Raw genomic sequence first — 12,261 nt, 5'->3', positions numbered from 1 at the left:
GTTCGCTTAGGCGTGAATGGAAATTAAGAAATCCCTCTTTCGAGAACGTTACGAGGGAGAATGCCGGAGATAAATCCCGCTCGTAGCGTGGGTGGTGGTTTTTACGGGTCGATGTACCTGCAGCTCCGTAAGACGCGCGTAAACCGGTCCTAAGAAAACGCGGCACAAAGGCTGGAATGCGCCGGAAAAGCAAAGAAAAGCTCCGCACCGATTCCAGGGGGGGGGTCTCGTACGGAACTGCGCGTCAGGTGGTCTTCCCGTGTCTCTCTCTTTCGAGCAGTGACCAGGAAAAAGAAAATCTCGTAAAGAAGTTCGAGTCTAGTGTTTATGACCGTTTTGGATACTCTTACGCCCGCGTGGTCGTGTCAGGACTGTCCCGCCTAGATTTTAATGACAATCAAGATCTATACGTACGGAAACTCGAGCCATTATATTAGTTAGCCATACATATTAGGAAAATAATATAGAAAATTCCTACTATGTTCACAACGTAGTATGGATGAATCAATTAAGTTTGATTTTACGTTTATACTAAAACGATTTATAAAAAAGTAAGAATATGTATATCAAAACAAAGTTGCAAGTTGTTATGTTTAGCATCGAATACAGTTGCTGAGTATTCGAGGGATTTGTAGATTTTTAATTAAATTCCAAAAGGATTGGGAATAATAGCTCACAGGAAATTCGGGACAGTTCTTTGTGGCAAAGTCCAAATGAACTCGGCTTCCATACTGAATAGAACGCGGAATAATGTGTCGACGGTATATTCTATAGTAGAATAAAGAAAATGCTGAACCTTGTATTTCTCGGACAAAAAGATCCTCCGATATTGTGTACCGAGAAACCAATATCGAATAAAGTCGCTTTTTCGTTCGAACTGCTAATGTGGAATTCAAAGGAGCGGCTATCTATTTTCAGAGATTTCTTCACCGTGGCGTCCAAATTCGTTCTCTCGTTTCACTCGATCGAGATCAAAGAGCGCCCCGGGTGCCTGCATCGATAACTAAAAACGAATCTTTGATCTGGTTCTCGAAATGTTTGCTTTCGAAACAAAGCTCGATCGATTTTTGCGAACATCAAAGAATAAAATCTGATTCTACGGGAGGCTTTCGTCTAAATTCTGCTGGTTTTATATCTGTAGACATAAAATTACAAATTAAATACATATCTCATGGTCCATTATCTAATTATTTGCAAAAATTCGACTTTATCCACCGTAAATAGCAATTGTTGTAAATCGTGTACGTTTCCAATTCAGTATCGATAATGTTGAATCGTAAATAGCAACAGTTGTAAACAAAATGGACGTTTCGCTGATCCAAGTTGGTACGTTCAGAAGGAAGGAAAGTAAATACGAGAGTCGATTGGAAACTAAGATATTCAACAACTTGATTACGCGGGTAATAAGGATGTAAACAAGTTTTAACCTGCATTTGGTTCTGTTTCCGCGGCGATCGAAGTTCAATTTTTCCATCATGGCGGTATTACGAAAGCTCGCGAAAGAATGCACGGCGTCGTATATATTACGCTTGCCCGAAGAACGTTACCGATAATGATCGTTATTGTGCATGAGAATTTCTCACTTGCCACGGCGCGCTTCGCAATAACCGCCAATAACGCAACAACAATGTGGATGCATAACGAGCTGGCGTTGCATGTACAAGGGAAACCATAAACATTGTTTGACTGACGAAACCCGCTGGAACTATCTTGAGAAAGAAGCCGACTCGGGTGAAAATAGTTGGTTGACAGTTCGCGACAGAGAAAGAAACGATACTCCCGCTGCCCCCATAAAATGGCAACGAACCGTCACACGAACGGACGTGACGCTAGAAACACGTTCGAAGTGTTCGAGGAATATCGAGCGCGAAACACGGAATCGACTGACATTAATTCGGATATTTGTAACGAATGTCACGCTGCAACGCCGAGAGGGGTCAGGAACGGTAACGCGAATAACCATTTACGTACGTTGATTCAGTTGGCTAAATAGTTGGAAAATCCACAAGTGGCTACGGCGACGTTCCCATGCACACGACTATCGGATAAATTTCGTTTCTCGACGAAACGAGGAAACCTAGCTTTACGTAAGCAACGTAAACGAGAAAACTGTACGGATATATTAAATTCGTACGGGAGTAGTGCGTAACAGGTACGCTACACATGTCGCGAGCCAACGTTTCGAAAGATCGTTTCTTATGTAAACGGACTTGCGAGCTAACGGAACCAAACGTCGAGTCACATTATTCGAGTATAGAAAATGCTCGTAAAATTACGTCAACGTTCGAATCTAGTCATCGTCGTTTCATGTGTATCTCATCGGCTAACAAGTGGCTGCGGATCGATCATCACGTGTAACTCGAATTTTCGACATACGTTTCGTGTAACGTGCTTACCTTGAAAGCGAGACTGGAAATGCCGCTGCAATTGTTTTCGACGTTGTCCAGTTCGTCCGTTCGAATTCCTGTCCCTTAACGAAACAGGATAACTGCACAAAGACGAGCACACTTTTTTCAGTTAAACAGTCGACAGAGTAAAACACAAAGATACAAATGGTTCACAGGTTCAACACATAATATAGAAGAAGGAAGCACCTCGTGTATTCTTTAACGCGACGCGGGATGGCTCTTTACGCGATGCAATTCAGTTTCACGACGAAAGAAAACAATGTAAATCGACGAACACGAACAAAAATAACTAACGCCCGCTCGACGGTTAGCGAGCGAATGAGGCTCTGTTTTCCGTCGATCCCACCACCAACCGTCACGCAGGCCAATAACCTGGCAGCATTTGCATGAACGTTCTAACAACCTTGTCGGTAAAACAGCACGCTATATCGACCAAAGATAATCACGCTCAAAACTTGTAAATGCTTTTCGACGCCGTGTGTCGCATCGTTCGACATTCTTATTTATTTTATTCGATTAATAGATAACCAATAAGACCAACACAAATATAACTATTTATTCGTAACATTTATTCGATCGAACAATTAAATTTTTCTTCGTTCGTTCCAAGACATTTTTATTTCTATGCAACGAGTAACGAATAAACAGTTATTTATTTTTTATCTCTATGGTAATGGTGAATAAAGACAGGTGCTTCTTTCTTACTTTCGAAAACTCTTATTTCACATTTCTCGATCAAATATTTGCAGATCTTTGTGATCTGCCGTTTAGAAAACACGAATTTGCACGATGTTTATTCGAACGTAACATCAATGTATCGTGAAAGATCAAGCAAAAGCAGATGTAATTTCGTTAATCGTTAACGATCAAAAAAATTATTCAAACTTATTCCGAATAATATACAAATCTTTGCAGAAATATAAATATGTTGATGCCGTGTTTGTACGTTGCTTTCTTTATACGAGTCATGCATATCGTACCATGCATCACTACGAATAAAATACATTAACGCATAAATATAATTTGGAAAACCAAATGTCTCACGTTGCACAGTGGAACAGAGTCCCTGATTAAAGAGTTACTACCGCTAGTACTTTGGTCTCAATTTAAAGCGTAGATGATACGGAATCGGGGCAAACAAAATTAGCTGTGAATCTAATCGGTACACCAAACATCCTTTCCGCGCGAACAGAAACGCATACACGAAGGACAGAGTGGAAATGCGCGTGAAGAAATCGACCAAACAGCGATGTTGCATAAAAATTTGAAAACACATTTTATTTCGGACTAGCTTCTCGAGATTCCGTACCAGTGTGCATTATTGAGTTACGATTTCTTCTACGATCACACAGTACTTATAAGAGACTAAAATTACGTTTAATAAAGGCTACCTTGAAACCCCGGCAATTAAAAATATTATCGATCAAGTAATTATTTTATCTCGCGCAGATAATAAGGCAAATAATTTTCCAACAATGTACAAATTTCCTTTATGGAGAGGAAATTACAATACAGCCATTATAAAAATAAAACTGTATACATATATGTATTGTTGTATATGTATACATTTTTTTTATACCTAAAATATATTTTCATGTACTTTCTAGTGCGTATTTATGTATACACATCTAGCTATGGCATGTGATTCTGTATTGTAATGGTTATTAAAAAAATCCTTATACCTAGTAGACATAAAACTTACAAAGGGAACGAACCATTAATGGAACACCTGTAATGAGACAGGGAAGTGTAATAGAAGCACTCTGGGATAGACTAAACCATAACAACAGTAGAGTTACAGATGCTAATAATAGATCCTGAACTAACTAACATAGATAGTGATATTGTAGTAGTGAAGAATTTTATGTATTAGCGAGGTTATAGACCAGGTCTGTTGTCCCATCCTACAGAACACAACATATGAGATTGATTCATTAAAAGGGGACAATATACAGACTCATGAGGAGGATAGATTAGAAAACAATTGAGCTAAAGATGAAATGTCATTCGAGGAATTAGTCACATCTAAGGGTTTTTAGGTGGATTGTAGCAAGTTGGATTTCAAGAGACTAGATGTAGATCCTGGATCTTTAGTAAAATTAGGTTGCAACACAAGAAATTCATGCAGGAAATAGTGAAAATGGTGAAACGTATTTTACGTGCGGGCCAAGAAATGAGCCAAAGAGGGTAGGCGAAGATGAAAAGCTGACATTTGATAAAGGAGCGATCGGGGAAGAGCTCGTGGAACATAACGAACAGAGCCATCGATTTATTAAATTTGCTGATGCGAAAAGCAGACTGTCTCACTACATATTGCTCGACGACCTTATATCTAAGGCCAACAGACGTAAATGGTTATTAAAAAATATGCGTATGTCTTTCGTTTATTGTGATTTTATGGCCATGATCTCTGATTACCATACGTTGTCAACTCGTGTCGGCAGGTACAGTGAACACACTGTCAATAGTTAAATATAAATTATACATTTTAAAAGCCTGTCCTATAACGTCACGAGAGAAAAGAGAATATAGATAACAACAAAATTAAATAGCGTAAGATATAAATAATTATATCGACGGTTTTCGTTTAAAACTATTAAAACCAATGTAGACGGAAATTTGCGCGACGTTATTTTTGCGAAGAATTAGTTGCGAAATAATTGTACATCTACCGTATCTACATCCATAAATATGATACTCCATTGTCCGTCCATGATACACACTAACAAACAACTCATCACCTCAGCAAATAAAAAAAAAAGAAAATAAACATTAAATTCAGGCACATCGAAAATATATTACATGTTATTTGTTTAATAGTTAAAATTAGGATATCTAAAAAATTTCAGCAATACCATACACGTTTAATTCGTTGCATGGTCGATAATAAAAATGCCTCTTTCTTGTATTAAATGTATGTAAAACCTATATAAAAACAGTGACCGTACCTAAGTGTAATAATACTTACTCTTCTAATTAAAAATTCTTTAACAAATTGTGATACATCAAGTCCCGCAAAATCGCGTTCTTTTTATCGCCTCTTAATCGTTTTCCCTTAACTTTAACATTACATTTTTGGTCCATTGAATATTGCTATCTCTTCGGTTTCCAACTAGTCGTATATCATTGATAACGAAGATTCGAAATCATCTTCGACTTAATAACAAACATAACGATTTAAAAAAAAAGCATCGGAAGAGTCGCCAAGTGCTGCGTAAGTATCGCAGTTTCGTAATGTCATAGAGTGCTAGTAAAATAGTAACAATACTATACACAGCTTAAAAATGTTCGCGAATCTCCCGCCCTTTTCTCTTTGATGCATTCAAGAATTTCGTCAACAAAATTTAAAAGAAAAACAAAAGCTCACGCTAAGCAAGTTCGTCCGTGCATTGTTTCCTCTCCTCCTCGACTCGTTGCCGTGTACGATTAAATGCTTCGGTTTTTAAGAAATCCACTGTTTTGTATACCGTCGTGTTTGGTGGAGACTGAGTTGGAGGCAAGCTTGAAGAGGTAAAACTTTCTGTCGCCTCTAAATCAAGATCTAAATATTGCAAAACAACGAGACGCCGATTCGAAGCGGGAATGAACGTATTTTGATCCTGGTAGTAGTATATCTGGAAAAAAATTGTAAGAAAATAAAATAATATCGTCGTTATAAAATTCATATATTCTTACGAACCTCTTCTTTGTCATCGAAAGCATTGTTATCTTCGTCCGATGTTGACTGGTTCCGATTTGAGTGTACATGTGACGGGGGCGTTGGACTAGGGGCTGCTCTGATTCTTCCTCTTCCAGGCGGAGAAGCTAGTTGTAGAGGTCCTGGAACATTATCGAATTCTTCTTTAAACTATCCCGTTCAAATTTGGATTTAACGCAGAAACGATGATGTGAATACCTGTGCCTTCCACCGGTGATTTATTTAATGGTGGTTTGAGCTTTCTATTAATACTCGGCGGTTCGGCAGGCGAATGTTCCGCAGAACTCATTTCTACGACTGGTGCTATTGGTCCGGGCGAAGGTTCGTTACTAATAATTGACGTAGAGTCGCTAGTTTTTCTCCCCGGTTTTAATTCTCGGTAAACAACTGGTGGTGGAGGTGCCATTGTCGTTGGTACAGAAGTCGAGTTATCCCGAACAAGCGGACTGGGTAAATTCGAATACGTAGCAGTTGTTGAACTTTCGGAACGTGGACTCGACGGTTCGTCTTCTTGAAAATCGTATCGAAACACACGCGTTTCTTCGACGGTACTAGGGGCGGCGTTTGAGTAAAAATGTTTAGACGATTGATCGATCGGAGTTGTATCGAGTGCTTGTCCCGGTTGGTGAGATCTCGGAAAATCATAGGATTCATCCGTCACGGTTACAGTAGCAGGTGTCGATGGTGCGGGGGTGGCTGGAGTGGTAGGTTTTGAGCTTTCGGTAGCACCGTCTAAATTTAAATAATTATGACCAGGATTTTCAGGTAACATGTGCGGAGGTTTTGGTGGCCTAGGAGGTGCTGGTAACTTCTCTACGGAAGGCGGTACAGCGGAATCAACGATCCTCAACTTTCCAAATCGTTTTCTCACGCTCCAGGAACCAATTTCGGCGTCGTTCGAGCCTTGCGGCTGTTTGGTTTCACCTACCGTGAACGATTCAAGTTACGTATTTGCATGAAACAGAACAAACATTAGTAATAAATAATTACCCGAGGAAGGAAACGTTTCCCAGTTAACGCTAGGCACAGGAGCTGTCCACTCGTCGTCGGTGAAGACACTTTCCGCGTCAGTGGTCGTCGGGGATCTTGGAGGAGAAGGAGCCAATCGTCTGGGGGCATCGTAATGTTCAGGTCCTTGACCAAGAGCCGAATTAAGAGAACTGGTGTCGTTTAAGCGACGTCCAGAAATGCATTCGCTAATAGGAATATAAGGACCAGAAATAGTGCTAATAGGCGAAACTGGTGGGGATTCTTGTGTTTCAAACTGGAACACTGTAAGAGAGTAATTTCAGATGAAACTGAAAATGTATTAGATCTTAAATAAATTAAATAACAACGGTATATACTTTGACACTGCTGCTCTTCGTCTTGCGTGTATGCTTTCAAACCGCACACTTGACAAACCGCATCCACCCATTTGTTCATATCTGCTTCACTTTCTGCTACTAAATAATATGTCCTTTTGGGTGTTTTAACATTGAACATGTACTGATACTTCTGCTTTCGATTCTCAAATCTTAGTCCTGCATCTACCTGCGAACAGACATAGATAGATTTTAGATTACGAATCATCGAGACCCAATGAATTTTACAAATTAGAAACCTACCTGTTCGCATTGATCAAGATCGATACGACCTTTCAATTTTCTACAAGGTCTGTCCGTATAATACTCTAAAAAGTATTGTCCAGGTAACTCTCCACTATGTCGAAGAGCAAACCACCTTTTCCTCCATCGCTGTAATTAAACAAACGTAGCGAACGAATTAAGAGTCGTACGATTTACTCGCTAGAGAACAAGTCAATAGAAGCATTCCGATAGTTTGAGGTTAGAATACGTAGTTGATCGAAAGGGATCTGGCCACGGTGGTTTTGACAAGCGTTCAAGAACGTAAACAATGAAAAGTTCACGAGAGAAAAGAATTCCGTGTTTGTCATGATTCTGCAAAATACTAACCGCTCGCCAACGTTTCGTGGGTGGTGATTTAATGAGCCACCCTTCGTGCACTATCTCCTGGCTGGTTTTTAGTACCTCCATTTCCTATCTGGTTTTGATCACGAACCTTTTAATAATCGTGCATTGTTACGAAGTGCGTGGAACCACCGACAAGGATGGCACGCTCGTCGTTCATTTGTCTATTTTTGGACGGCGCACCAGCAATCTCACAGATATACCGACCGTCTAGTAATCTCTTCACGATGATGCACACAACTAACACATCGCCAACGGCATCCTACCATTAACGTGCATGATCAAAGCCAAACACTCTCTGAAGAGCTAGGGAAGAATTAAAGAGGAACACCGATGCGAGACGATGATACGTAAAGGTCCGATTATCGTCGTCGTGCCTCCATTACCACCACCATCTTGACAACGCGTGCCAAGCCATGTCAAACATCACGGATGACACACGATTCTCTCGATCTGTGTCCACCGATAATCGCCTAATGACGCACCACTGTCCCTATCAAAACCTAAATCATTGCTCATAATTAAACTTGTCGCTTTTATTAGAATATTCTGTCTGAATTCTTTCGATCAAAAGCGAACTCAATGACGCATCCGTTCTCTCGCGATCTGAGCGAACGGAGAGCAACGGCGTGTACGAATCGAAAGTATTCCAGTTTAACGCGAACAAAGAAATTCCTGAGCGAGTATCGAGACCGATGTTAAGTGTAGTTTTTGTACAAAAAATAATGTCAACGAATATAACATAACACGGCTTTGGAGATTATCGAGCGATTCGTGTGATCGTAACTGTTTCAAGGCAAATCATGAGCTATTGTTTTTTCGCAAATTACTACTGATAGTGTCCAGATTACGCAGTCTTCGATATTCGAGACATTGCATTTCGAACAGCAATCGCATACCGAATCTTGAAAGAACAACCTGAACGTTGAGTTGACCGCGTAACGTTTACTTTTCTCTTTTATAGGGTTATACTTTCAAACGCCTGATTAAACCAGAATTAACCGAATAATTAGAGAGCGTTAAGAGGTTGAAAAGTATGGGCAAGCAAGACAAAGCGTGCATGTTTCCGTATTGATCAAACATATTCGCGTCGACGGTTACGGGCACGCAGTACATTCTCGTTTTATCAATTTCAATTGCAATCTTGGCGAGACGACAAAAAATACGCGTGTCGAGACGTACGGCGGTTAATTTGCAATTCCAATGCTTAACGCGGTAGACGCCAATCGATATTTAAACCTAGCCTCCCGTTCACGATAAGCGACGCGATTTTTTACGATGCGAGTTTGTACCAGTGATTTCGCAGACACACGAAAACTTGAATGACCAATAAATCGTTTATTAAATATTTTTGTTTGTATATGTTTTCTATACAATTCCGTTACGGGGGTAATATCGGTGTCGCAAACCAATCGCTGAAATGAAACGCGTAATAGGGGTCGGTACAAAGATGAAAACGAATCTTGCGGGTCACGGGGCGGACACGATCCCGTGGAAATCAAGGTCCATTTTACGTAAACAATGCGAAGGCGTTCAAAATGGAATGTATCACTATCGATGTCGCATCGACACAGTACAAAAGGAGCCGCGATATATGTACTTTACAGGACGATTACAATTCTTACTAGAGCGCGCGTATAAAATGAAAAGGTTCGCGTGAACGCGTGGGATCTTATAATCGTTAGTTACAATTTTGCATCGATATACAACAGGGAGTCCCGTAATTTTTTGGTACAGTCGAAGAATAGATGACTCGCAATCGAAAGTAAGTCGAAAATGTAAATGGTCGGTGTGGCACGCGTGTAATCAACGGAATCAATTTCTTTTTGCTATACATTTTCGACTTATTTTCGCATTAGAAAACCACCAAGCCTTCTTTCATCGGGAACCCGTTATTTACTCCATTGGACGAATATTGTTCTGCTTAACGTACTTGAAACATTCCTCGTCGCGCTTGATCGGTGCAAGCGCAGTTTCCCAAGTAACAAGCGCGCCTTTCTCACCACTTGGAAAATTTCCCTCTTTTCACAGCTCGGCGTTTACTACAATAATCTATACATTATCTATACATTGAGCTTTAATTCACCGTGGTCCTGGCGTCACGATAATAATAGTGTTGGTACATTGTCTGGTACACGCGTGTACAATATGTATATATAGAATATACGTATGCATGTATAAATGTTTCATATAAACGTGCGTGTAAGTGAGACGGGGGGACTCTGAACTTCCTCCTTGTCATCCCGTCCGATATATCTCGTCCGTGCGAGGATTCGTCGCTACGAAAAATAAAGATAAAACGTGTCAGTCTCTTTCGGACATTTCCACGGGGGAAAAGAAACGGGAATCCAGCAGGAAAATTCACGGAGATCTCACGGTAATAAATTTTAGCGATCACGCGATTTTTTTTTTTAAACTGACGAATCCTCGCTAGCGTTTGTTTCCAGCACACGACGACGGGGGACCATTAAATAAATAAAATGCTTTACAAGAGGATGGTTGATCGAGGGAACGACATTTTTAGTTTTGGGAATAGTTTCTGAGCGCGAAACATCGGCTACAGTTTTGTAAACGAGGTTGTCCAAGATCGTACAAGGTAACAACGTCCAGATAATTCAAATGTTCATACGTAAACTTTATTTCGTTAGATTTCTCGTGTTGCGTTAATGGTACGGTATGTATAAATATATACACATATATGTATAACTCTTACGTGTCGGTTATTCGTTTACGTTGTTACATTACAAGCTGCAATCGGATAAGGGATTAGTTTTCTTACGCCTAAGGAAAGGGGGGCACGGTGACACAACCGGAATAAATAGAGGGACGAAAACGGAAACGAGACGCGGCTACGTTCGTTGCATATTTTAGTCCCGACTCGTTTTTTTTGTTTTTTTTTTGGGTCACTGTTTCGACGAGGATGGCGTATCGAGGCAACAAGCACCTGGAAAGTACTTGAACCAAGATTTTTTGACCATCGCGTAACGCAAAGAGTTTCTTTTTTCTTTTTGTCGTCGGGGGGGTAGGTTGAACAAGCTCGTATAAGAGTGAACGAGAACAGGTACTAAAATATGAACGAAGATCATTGAAACAGATCGACTGTCTCGCATTCGGACACCAAGTCCTCGTTAATCGTGAATTTATACATTTTGTCGACGGTCCGAGACAATGGTACATACACGCTCGCGTTCAAATGCTGGATCTTACTGATAAATCGGTTCGATTCCAATGCTCTTCTCGTCCGGATAAGAAAAAAAAAAAGGAAAATGATCGTCGACGTTCATATACAAATATTCGTGTAAAATATGCGTAAAACAGGGGAAAGAGACCATTTTCTACGGCAAGAAACTAAAACGTTAGAAATAAAATTACAAAAAGTGGAAACGATCTTCGAATCGGAAATTCACGGGTGCATGAGTAAGCAAGCGAGGCGCCACTGTATACAACAGAGTTAACAGAAAAACTTTAGTTTTTCACACGCTATAAATTTGAATCGTTTATTATAGAGTACACGCGCGATGACAAAAAAAAAAAAAAAAATGAGAAAGTGTGCTGTCGATGTACACGGATAACAAGAGATCGCTCTGCTATGTCCCCGGAAGATAAGATAAAAATAATTCGTTCTTTCGCTTCTCAATACTCTCGTCTTCGTGATTATATAAATATTATCGATAAGAGATACATCTTTCTTTGAGGATTTTGGTATTTCGATACACGTATGTACACAACATGTAGAGAATATCAGAACTGAGAAAAAAAATAAAAATTGGAATGTATTTTTAAAACTTCTTTTTTAATAATAATGTAACAATAGTCGGGTTAAATATTCATTGAACATCAACATACAGGTGTCCTTATCTACGTTTACAAATCGTCAAAGAGGAAAAACGAAGTCTTTTTTTTTTTCTTTTTTCTTTTCTTTTGTTCACGTCCAAGAGTATAAAACTGTAGCAAAAAACCTAAATTCACTTTTCCCTCTCCGAGCGGGCCGCGAGGCTAACTTTCGCGCTTTTACAAACCGAACTTATGTTACAAAAAAACGCCGTTTTATAAAAGAAATAGAGGAAAAACAACGAGGCGAAAGAAAAGAAATAGCAACTAAAGTTTTTCCTAAGTCACTCTGCGAGCGGTCTTTACAGCAGGACATATTACAAAAAGGTATATAATCTGAATGGCGAGTGACTGA

The 12,261-nt window shown here is 39.8% G+C and overlaps 2 protein-coding genes across 2 annotated transcripts in view; both read right to left on the bottom strand.

Annotated features, from left to right (window-relative positions):
* LOC122397894 overlaps positions 1–2,694 on the bottom strand; it is a 58,755-nt gene extending 56,061 nt beyond the window's left edge. Inside the window, exon 1 of the mRNA XM_043397366.1 lies at positions 2,397–2,694. The gene's annotated coding sequence lies outside the window, so the exon portion shown is untranslated. The remainder of the gene's footprint in view (positions 1–2,396) is intronic.
* A 653-nt stretch (positions 2,695–3,347) lies between these two features.
* On the bottom strand, positions 3,348–8,458 carry LOC122397896 (GRB2-associated-binding protein 2-like). Its single transcript, XM_043397368.1, has 7 exons — positions 8,061–8,458; positions 7,713–7,841; positions 7,405–7,638; positions 7,096–7,369; positions 6,304–7,029; positions 6,088–6,227; positions 3,348–6,022 (listed from the first exon to the last, which is right to left on the bottom strand). Exons 1-7 carry the CDS (start codon positions 8,139–8,141, stop codon positions 5,777–5,779), a joined length of 1,830 nt encoding a protein of 609 aa, XP_043253303.1. The 5' UTR covers positions 8,142–8,458; the 3' UTR covers positions 3,348–5,776.
* Between the last annotated feature and the right edge of the window lie 3,803 nt (positions 8,459–12,261).

Source organism: Colletes gigas, unplaced genomic scaffold (genome assembly GCF_013123115.1).
Source record: "Colletes gigas isolate AHSC1104 unplaced genomic scaffold, ASM1312311v1 Colletes_gigas_Sc00010, whole genome shotgun sequence".
NCBI classification, from domain to species: Eukaryota; Metazoa; Arthropoda; class Insecta; order Hymenoptera; family Colletidae; genus Colletes; species Colletes gigas.
Note: the sequence above shows the minus strand (reverse complement) of the source record. Positions and strands in the feature narration are given on the sequence as shown.